Raw genomic sequence first — 11,333 nt, 5'->3', positions numbered from 1 at the left:
AGAGTCCTCTCCTGCTGATGTTCAGGTGTATATCAGTATGTAGTGTCTCTACTTTAAAGAGTCCTCTCCTGCTGATGTTCAGGTGTATATCAGTATGTAGTGTCTCTACTTTAAAGAGTCCTCTTTAATGTGGCTTCAATAAACACATTTCTGACAGAGAAACGGTTTGAGAAGTTTCCGTCTGGAGGTCATGTGGTGCTCAAACTGAAGGTCGTATTGCTCCATATTTTAAAGAAGCCGTTTGTAAATATTCTAGAAATCCTCCACCTTCCAAACGGAATATTTGTAACTCACCACATAAAGCACGTGGTCTGGTTTCAGAAGGCAAAGAATAATGCACATGTATTTTTATATTTAAGGTGAGGATGATGAATGTGTCGTTCAGGAGATTAAACCTCACGATGACACGAAGAGTTGACACATTGCAGGACACTAACGATATGCAGGAATGTGGTTTCATTTGTATTTTAATGTAACTTCTTGTGAAAGGAAAACTTAAAATGCATCAAATCAAACAAAGAACACACTAAGATGTATTTCCTTTATGGTTTTGTTACTTTTTGTGTGTATGTATTGGGTGTCGTTAGATTGTTGTTTCAGTGTTTTGAATGGACGTACCTTTTGTAGTTTGTTATATTGCAGTTTTAAGAACACTTTCAAAGCACAGCGGACGAAAAGGCCATACAATAACTGGATTTAATACATTTAACACCTCACATTTTGATTTATTCGACGCCTTTTTGAAGGATGCATGGATACCCTGTCTTCAGAAGACACTTCATCTCCTCACATGTGCGCAGAAACGAAAAGCAGCATTATATATATGAAGGGCAATCAGAGGTGAAACTAAAAAGATTATAAAAAACAAATCACAGTAAATGATAAAAGTGTTTTTTAAGCATGATCAAGTAAAAACAAGCAAACCGGTGATGATACAAATGTTGAACACACACTCTTGCACATGGATATGGACCACCCTGATTAACACTTTGCAAAATAAAGCAATTAAGTGGCTTTGTATCAGTCCATTAAAAAGATCATTCTCATATAAGGAAAGCCTGCATACAGAGAACAACACGAACGAATAGTCAGCAATAATCTGCGTGGTGTCATCACATGATCTGATATGAAAAACAACATTTGGCTATGATTAAAAAAAGGTTAAAATTATGTGGTTTTTTTGGACATCGTACCCTGAATTCACTCTCCTCAACCAAGGGCCCTAATTGGCCAGTGGTGTGTACCGTAGTGGGTTTCCATTGGTCGATTAAATAAACGCGTTAGGATGAAACGATTTTCTTTCACTGACAAAACATCCGATTTCTCTTGTTGCCGTTTAGTGTGGGAAAAAAAAAAATATTGACCTTAAATCAAGATTCTCCTCAAATCCACAGTTCTGTGATACGCAAAAAAAATGGTGGTACTTCCAAAAAAAAAAAAAGGGCTGCGTCGTATATAAAGAAAATATTTGGTAATATCTTTTTATGTAAATTCTTCATCCTAAAAGTGGCACTTCTTTAGTCCTTGAATGATAAAATAAATGGTGTGGTGCAGAGAAGCAAAACGGACCGACTATCACACCGAATTAAAAAAATAACCCTTTGATTTCACACATTTTAAAATGGCCTTCTTGGTGTTTTCTCTCCGGAAGTGTTCCCTCCACTCTTCTTTCTCTTAAATTGTCCAAAAATCTTCGTTCAGTCGTAACATCTCCCTCCGTCAGTCCTTATATGGCCATCGGCTTCCTGTGGCTCCTCCCACTTCAGTCCTTATTACGGTCAAAACATTCCTTAAGAGTCCGTGAGCTCGTCCTCCTTTTAGGTCCATTCATGGGAAAAACAACTTCCTGTGTGTTTTAGTATCCGACCTTCACTGAGGTCAAAGGTCAAAGGTCAGTGACTTTGTTCTCCAGCGCGGCTGCGATCTGTTGGAGGCGGAGCGTCAGCTGCTTATTCTGGGCCGCCGGGTCCTCGTCCAGAGACTTGATGATCTGGAAAAGACGACAAAATGACGTTTGGGTAAAGAGTCACTGCTTAAAGCCCCTGTCACACTGTCCCGAAATGTAAACCCGATGGACACACGAATATGGAATTGTGAATTTCGCACGAAGATGGCCCCGAACCACACGAAGGCAACATTTACATTACATTCAATACACACAACTGCAACGAAAGTAACACAAACGATTATGTTAAAGTATTATGATACTGTACTGATATTTTCAGACTTCGTTCTTTACTTTCTCCGTCTTTATATGTAGAAGATATTAAGTTTTCTCCGTCATGTTGTTTCCATAGCAACAACAACTTCCTCGCCTTAAAAATAATATATTCTATCCTTTTTAGTTTCACAGAACACAAATTGGGTTATTTACATAATATGTTTACATGATTTTGTTGTGCAATAAAACAACCCGATGGACACACGATAAAGGAAATGTTCAAATTCGGCTCTGATCGTAACAACATCGGGACATTCGTGAGGGCATGCCAAAGATTTTGCCACCGCTCCCGAAGTTGCTGCCGGAGCCTCAGAAACTCCACCGGCGGTCATACGATGGCTTAAGAAGCCCTCACGAATGGCCCGATGTTGTTACGATCAGAGCCGAATTTGAACATTTCCTTAATCGTGTGTCCATCGTGTGTCAATTTCGGGACAGTGTGACAGGGGCTTAACAGGATTACACTGGAGCATCCAAGAGACAGCATTCTACAGAGAGTGCCGCGGTGACGCGTCCTAAAACGCGGAAGCAAACTCCTTCCGGTTCCTTCGACAAAAACGCAATGCAATCTCTCCGTAGGGTTTTGGGTTCTGCTTTCAAGCAGAACAGAAACTAACTTAGCGGAGTGTTTACGTGTTTGCCGTAATGACGTACAACGGCCACCAGGACTTCTGTAGTCCTATTCAGCCACTTGGTAACAACCATCGTTTTTCAGACACGTCCACTCTTCAGAAATCACCAGTGGGGTCACTGCTGATGGATTTAATGTCGTAGAACAAAACGTGATCCGTCTCTTCAATGTGTCTCAACCACAGACCTTAGATCAGATATTTTCCTAAACCCTACGGAGAGATGAAATTGCTTTTTGGCGAAGGAACCGGAAGTGGTAACATGCTGACTCACTTCCTGGTTTTAGGACGCGTCACTGAGGCACTCTATAGGATTGATTTGTTAAAATGACAGAAAGCATCAAATGTACAAGCGTTACAGTAAAGATTGTTACTGTTAAAGTGACAGTTATATTTTCATCCTTTTTTTCCCCTAAGGTTTTTGTATTTTTTTCCAGAAATTTGACTTCTTCTTCGATTTTGAATTTAGTTTAAGATTTTTTTCAAATTTCCAGAATTTTGACTTTTATTCTCAAATTGTTGCTTTTTTCAAGATTTTTTTTCAGAATTTTTACTTTTTTTCAAACGTTTCTTATTTTTTGACCTTTTTCAGATTTAGATTTTTTTTCTCAGAAATTTTACTTTTTCAAATTTCTCAGAATTTTGAGTTTTTTCTAAGTTTTCAGATTTTTAATATTTTCTCAGATTTTTGACTTTTTATTTTTTTCGAATTTAAACCTGTTTTTATCCAAGTATTGACTTTTCTCAAAACGTTGACTTGAAAACCACCATATTCCTATTTGACAGAAAGCCGTTTCTCACCACATCGTAGTACTTGCTGGCGTACTGGTACAGCTGATGTAAGGCCAACTCGGTGTTCAGCTCGTGTGTGTGTTGCTGCAAAACAGCAAAGGTTCAAACTTGTTAACAAATCACCTAAAACAGACATTTCCCAAGTTCTGTTATTAAAATGAGTTTCTTTACATACCCTGGAAACCTCAGCAAGGTGTGTGTTCATGTCCTGATCGCTGATAGGCACCATCTCTCTGATGCCCTTGTAGTAACTAAAGGACACACACACACACACACACACACACACACACACACACACACACACACACACACACACACACACACACACACACACACACACACACACACACACACACACACACACACACACACACACACACACACACACACACACACACACACACACACACACACACACACACACACACACACACACACACACACACACACACACACACACACACACACACACACACACTTAAAAACTGGCTTTGATTCTGCTTAATAATGTTAATTTTAAACGAGAGAATTTGATGTTTATTTCTGTTTTTTAACTCTGTAAACCACTGGGGGAAAGATATTTAATAATAACAATGTTCTTGATATTTTAAGCTTTAACTGATGCATCCACATGTATCCACGCTGCTGAGCACTAACATATAAACACACATCTGTCCTGTGTATTTAATAAAACACACTCACTCGTCCACCATCTTCTTGTACGTGGAAATCTCTTTTGCGTAGAGCAGCTTGTTGCTAGGAGACTCCTGCAGGGAAACAACAGAGGAATATCTTTATTTATTGCAAATCGTCTCTTAGAATGATATGAAACACAAAATGAGAAGTAAACAGGACGTTCTTCGTGCAGGATTTGGACTTTTTTTTCCTTCTGATTTTTGACTTTTTCAGATTTGTGTCTTTTTCAAATGTTTGATTTTTCGGTACCACTTTACAATAAGAATATACAGGGCGAGTGTGACCGGTTGCTTGCCAAATAGTGAGCCCACATTTATCTGTACTGCTAAGCCTTATTAGAAATGGTAGTAACTCATTAATAAATGGTGATTTGTTTCACACTTTCCAAGAAGGCTCCCTTTTGGCAGTTATAAATGTTATTAACTCATAAATAAATGTTTATAAAGAGATACCAAGAAACATCAAGATGGGGTAAGGTTAGTTCCGGCTAACGGGTACTGTTTCACAGTTTTTCTGGCTCTCCAAAATCCAGGTTCTTTCCGGGCCAACAACCAGGCTGAGTCAGGCTGAGTATGCTAAACTAGAGAGAGAATCGCTGGCAACTCCAACACAATGAACATATTTGACCGTGATTTAATTGTAATACACGTTTCAAAATGATTCCGAAGTAACAACATACTGATACCGGTTAGTAAAAACCATGAATTAATGCTTTGACAAGTCTGCAGACAGACCGCAGGCGAAACACCTTTTAAAATGCGTGTTTGGAGATCAGCTAAGCTAACGTTATATATGCTCCGTCCACACTCACAACAACGGCCTACAGACATAAATAAACCAGCGACTGTATTCTCCATGACACAGACAGTCTGTGGTTTGGACTTGTTTAACTTTAGTCTAGTTTCTGAACAGATATGAGGAGCTGTGAGCTCTGAGGGCTAACAGCTAACGGCTGATGTTGGTTTTGTGGTTCTCATTGAAGATGACGTCACGGCTCCGCCTACACTGCGTTACTATAGTTACTACCCCAGTTCCTAAACTGTAGTGGAAACGCAGCCTAAAGTGAGCCTGGCCTACCAAGGCCTAACTATACCGTACTAAGCCGAGCGAGGCCCTGCAGTGGAAACATTCTATAAATAAATACAAATGCGCCATTAGTATCCAATATAAGGCTTAGTCATCTTGCCAAATAGTGAGCCTGTGTTGTCGTATGTTCCTGTGTTATAACTGGTCTATAAATGGTTCTTTAAGATGAATAAAGTATTTACAACCTAATTATGAATCCTTTATAACGGTAGTCTTATTGTAAAGTGGGACCGGTTTGTCTTTTCTTTTTTCAAATGCTTGACTTTTCTTCAGATTTCTGACTTTAACAGAAATAAGATAAAGATAAAGGGATGCATGTTACGAAAGACCTAAGGCTTTTCTCAAACAGTAGGTTCATGTTTTATTTCTTTGCACTGACAGGAGATACTCTACTCTACTCTATTTGATTTGTATTTACTTGCACTGTTGTATCTGTGTTATTGCGTTGCACTGTAGGAGGGGCCTGTGACTGTGATGTACACGTGACGATCGAGCCCTGAATCCTTGAACGTTTCTCTCGTAGTTCGATGTAATGTTTTTTGCCCTCACTCTGCTGAGTTTGTGCTCCGTCTTCGTGCAGGCGTCCATGAATGTCTGAGCGACGACGTGCAGCGACGCGTCCACGACCTCCGTCACGTGAACGTCTACGATGAACTGAGGGTTCCTCAGGATGTTCACCCAGAACCGCAGGGGCAAGCTGGGGAGGCAAAGACCCGTCAGAACCCATCACACACTCTTAGGTCTATGTATTTAGTATTTAATTAGAAAAATATATATTGGTCATACAGTGATAGAAACAATCATATTTATTTGAAAGTGTTTGCTAACAGAGGCTGCATTTGGTATTAATGATTCAAATAAATACATATATTTTACATACACTCAATATATGCACATTCATTTAACCCTGAATAAGGTTTTTTAACACTTTTGTTGAAAAACAATGATTATTTTATCAAAATTTTGGGCACTTTTCATTCAATAATAAGACTATGAAATAGATTGAATGATTCCTGTCCAACCTTAAGGCATTGGTTAACTGAATACAACTAGAATATAGACAAGTACCAAGGTACTTGTACACACAGTACTCGTCTTGTATAAAACATGTGGTACTTGTACACACAGTACTCGTCTTGTATAAAACATGTGGTACATGTACACACAGTACTCGTCTTGTGTAATACTTGTGGTACTTGTACACACAGTACTCGTCTTGTGTAATACTTGCGGTACATGTACACACAGTACTCGTCTTGTGTAATACTTGTGGTACTTGTACACACACTACTCATCTCGTGTATTACTTGTGGTATTTGTACACACAGTACTCGTCTTGTGTAATACTTGTGGTACATGTACACACAGTACTCATCTTGTGTAATACTTGTGGTACTTGTACACACAGTACTCATCTCGTGTAATACTTGTGGTACACACAGTACTCATCTTGTGTAATACTTGTGGTACTTGTACACACAGTACTCATCTTGTGTAATACTTGTGGTACTTGTACACACAGTACTCATCTTGTGTAATACTTGTGGTACTTGTACACACAGTACTCATCTTGTGTAATACTTGTGGTGCTTGTACACACAGTACTCATCTCGTGTAATACTTGTGGTACTTGTACACACAGTACTCATCTTTAGTAACACTTGTGGTACTTGTACACACAGTACTCATCTTGTTTAATACTTGTGGTACTTGTACACACAGTACTCATCTCGTGTAATACTTGTGGTACTTGTACACACAGTACTCGTTGTGTAATACTTGTGGTACTTGTACACACAGTACTGAACTCGTGTAATACTTGTGGTACTTGTACACACAGTACTCGTCTTGTGTAATACTTGTGGTACTTGTACACACAGTACTCATCTTGTGTACTACTTGTGGTACTTGTACACACAGTACTCATCTTGTGTACTACTTGTGGTACTTGTACACACAGTACTCATCTTGTGTACTACTTGTGGTACTTGTACACACAGTACTCATCTCGTGTAATACTTGTGGTACTTGTACACACAGTACTCGTTGTGTACCTGTTGGTCTTCCAGATGTGCAACGTCTCCTCGTCCACGTTGTCGTGTCGCTCCGCCTGCTCGTCCAGGAAGTCGAAGAAGTATTTAACGGCCGGAGGAACTACGGCTCCTGAACACAACACGCTGCGGAAGAAGTCGTCCACAAACTGCTGCAGAGTGCCCTGAAACACACACACACACACACACACACACACACGTTTAAATACAGCAGGTGTCCAAACTGTTTTAATTGAGGGTCACATACAGAAATATCTACGAAGCGCTGGGCCGCTCAGTAGAGGTGAGGCTCATGTCCTCATAAGAGAAGTTATGAGTTAGCTAAATCAATCAAACGCGGGTGAATGATTGTTGATGATCAGCCATTAGCCCGCATGGTTTTTCATACCACTGCTACGCTGACCACACCCAAATGATTCTGTCCTTTCCCCGCTCAGAGACCCAGGTCGTCGCACGCATCTCTGCTTGTCTAGCAGACATCTCTCAGTGGATGTCTGCTCATCACCTCAAGCTCAACCTTGAACAGACTGAACTGCTTTCCCTTCCGGGAAAAGATTGCCCCACTCTTGACCTAACAATCAACATCGGCACCTCTGTTGTTTCCCCGACTCAGACTGCAAGGAATCTGGGTGTGACCCTAGATAACAAACTGTCCTTCACTGCAAACATCGCTGCTACAACCCGCTGCTGCAGATACACTCTTTAACACATCAGGAGGATACGTCCCCAGCTGACCCAGAAAGAGACCCAGGTTCTGGTCCAGGCTCTCGTCATCTAGACTACTGCAACTCCCTCCTGGCTGGTCTGCCTGCATGTGCCATCCGACCTCTGCAGCTCATCCAGAATGCAGCGGCTCGTCTGGTCTTCAACCTTCCTAAATGTTCCCACACCACGCCGCTCCTCCGCTCCCTTCACTGGCTTCCAGTAACTGCTAGAATCCACTTCAAGACACTGGTACTTGCGTACCATGCTGTGAATGGATCTGGCCCTTCCTACATCCAGGACATGGTTAAACCGTACACCCCAGCACGTGCACTCCGCTCTGCATCAGCCAAACAGCTCGCTGCACCCGCACTGCGAGGGGGACCCAAGTTCCCATCAGCAGAAACACGTGGGTTTGATATCCTGGCTCCAAAATGGTGGAATGAGCTCCCCATTGAAATCAGGACAGCAGAAAGCTTACACATCTTCTTCAGACTGAAAACTCATCTCTTTAGACTCCACTTCCAGAGATAGAATTACTAACAAAGCACTTATATACTAATAAAGGACTGGCTTATCTAAAGCCAGTTGAGTAGCACTTGAAATGTTTGGCTCTATGAAACCTGATGTACTTATATGATTCTGTTTTCTTCAAGGTTGTATCTTGTCGGTCGAACGCACTTATTGTAAGTCTCTTTGGATAAAAGCCTCAGCTAAATGTAATGTAATGATTGAATATGCTTTAAAGTGGATCTATCATGCTGTATGTGAATAATATAGTGTAGGACCATACCTATATAAGGCATATTTATACTTTTTATTTTTCAAAACACCAAACAGATCATGCATTTTAGCCATTCCTCATTTCTCTCAATGTAACACTGTCTTTGCATCATGGGCTGATTCTGTGAGAACAGCACCATCTACAGGCCTGGCATATGTACTTCAGCATCTCCAGCGCTTTCCAACGGCTATGTCCGTGGCTGTCTCCTCCTGATTGGTCGAGTTGGCCCAATAGCCGTAGCGCCACTTCTGTGACGTCATAGAAGTGTTCAAATCTGGATCAGTCTGTATCAGATCCGTTGCAGCCCCTTTTTTTAGAGATTTGGGTATGGAGGAAAATAGAGAGGGTTGTGTTTTCTGACACTTTGTGAGTTCCCTGGAACACCGGGGACACATGTTCATGTAGAAAAGACGTACAAAAGTGCATTTTGCATGATAGGTCCCCTTTAAGAAACAGCTCTCCGTAGGGTTTCATGTATTCTGTTAGCAGCTCATTCCGTACAACAGAAGCTTCAGATTGATTATAATAAGAGACAATATGAAGGTTGTATTTCAAGCTTGTTATGTACATAAGTTATTTTTTTTATTTTTTATTATCAACTAAGATTTGTTAGAAAATGTTTTCAACTTGAATTGACTGAATGTATTTAGAGCGGGCTTACTAACACATGAACACTGTGTAATATATGTGTGCACATCTATGTAAGGTTGGATTGAAGGTGTGAGTCCTCGTGTCTCACCTTGACGGACAGCAGTCTGGTGAGGTAGATCTCGGTGATGGCCTTCGTCATGGACTTGTCTTTCATGCTTCCTCTCTTCGACTTCCCCTCGTCCATTTCATCCGCCGGACGCACCAGGTGGAAGGTGTGGTCGTCTTCCAGCAGAGCGTTCTCTGAAAGGGAGGAGAGGTTATGATACCCCTGCCCAAAAGTCAGGAAACATGCAGGAAACACATTCAGTTATTTATTTAGTATTAAAGGTGGGTTAGGTAAGCTTCAGAAACCGGCTCGAGTGCACTAAAATGTGAAAGTACACAGCCAAAAAGAATCCGCCCCTTCCTTCAGACTTCCTTACAGAGCACCTCCTCCGCGAGAGCAGGCTGCAGTAACGTTACATATCAGGCAAAGCTAAACACATCTAGGTTAGCAATACTACACGGCCAAAGCAACTCTGGTTTGACTTCTCCTAGTTTCCACTTTCTTTTTGTTCTTCATTTGCTCCGTTACATTTTTTCTTTTGCGACCAGTAGACGACGTTGAACCTAACTCTGCCATGGTGAAAGTGGCCGCCTGTTGCTGGCGAGTCATTGAAGTACTGCTGCAATGCACGCCCAATGACGGCACGAGATGGAAGGCTGACAGACAGGGCGGCAATCGGATTGGTTGTAGTTTGTACAGTATTACAGCTTCCACAGATGACATTTTTTTATGGATTTGTTGTCAAAGCACTTCAGATATTCATTGCTATCAGGATGTTAAGAGCATTCCATGGAATATAACAAACAGTGTATCTCGAGCCGGTTTCTAAAACTTACCACATTTAATATAAAGAGTCAAGGTCCTTCTTACACTGGATGTAATGAGAAATCTGATCCATTGGCTCCTAACTCCTCTATGTTGTTGTCCTTTGAGTGTGTGTGTGTGTGTGTGTGTGTGTGTGTGTGTGTGTGTGTGTGTGTGTGTGTGTGTGTGTGTGTGTGTGTGTGTGTGTGTGTGTGTACATACTCTCTTCGTAGTTGTCTTGGTGCTGGTGGAAGGACTGTGAGTGTAGAACTCGTGAGAGAACCAGCGTGGCGTTATCTCGAACCTGAAAGAAATCACAGGGAAACATACGACTGAATCTATATATATATATAATATCCTGCTTTATAATCTATTTCATGTAAATCGGAGTTTCAATAGTCTTTTATTTGTCAGACAGTTATAGATTTAGTGTACTGGGTTAATGTTTACTCTTTTCATTTCTACTTATGTGCAATGCCATGTCTCTTTATGCTGCAGCGACGCAAACATATCCCACATTTGGATCAAAGTATATCTGATCTGATCTTAAACCCAGAGATCTTAACGTTTTCTGTCCACCAGTCCAAAGACATCCAGTTCACCATAACCTTGAGACCGACCTGTAGATAAACCTGTTTCTGATTCTGACAAACAACAACCTTTTTATAGCAACCCATTAAACACAGTAAAATATCAAAGTAACTCACGTTGTAGTGAGCGAGCGTGTTGAGTCTCTTCCAGCGTCCTTCCTTCTGAGAGGTCAGGTCGAGGTCAGACAGGATCTGACCCGTGGAGCCCGGACGCCACTCTGAGGAAACGTCAGGGAATACATTTAATGAGGGGTTTTCACAATATGGTGTTTTATTAAAAA

The 11,333-nt window shown here is 41.1% G+C and overlaps 1 protein-coding gene across 1 annotated transcript in view; it reads right to left on the bottom strand.

The window, feature by feature from the left end:
- Positions 1–678: 678 nt before the first annotated feature.
- Positions 679–11,333, bottom strand: part of LOC307022806 (plexin-B2-like) — a 171,139-nt gene continuing 160,484 nt past the window's right edge. Inside the window, 9 exon segments of the mRNA XM_079655698.1 lie at positions 679–1,990; positions 3,652–3,726; positions 3,818–3,893; positions 4,345–4,409; positions 5,974–6,121; positions 7,479–7,639; positions 9,701–9,852; positions 10,685–10,766; positions 11,170–11,270. Coding sequence (XP_079511824.1) covers positions 1,886–1,990; positions 3,652–3,726; positions 3,818–3,893; positions 4,345–4,409; positions 5,974–6,121; positions 7,479–7,639; positions 9,701–9,852; positions 10,685–10,766; positions 11,170–11,270 — 965 coding nt within the window. The 3' untranslated portion in view covers positions 679–1,885.

This window comes from Notothenia rossii (genome assembly GCF_949606895.1).
Source record: "Notothenia rossii genome assembly, chromosome: 10".
Lineage (NCBI taxonomy): Eukaryota > Metazoa > Chordata > Actinopteri > Perciformes > Nototheniidae > Notothenia > Notothenia rossii.
Note: the sequence above shows the minus strand (reverse complement) of the source record. Positions and strands in the feature narration are given on the sequence as shown.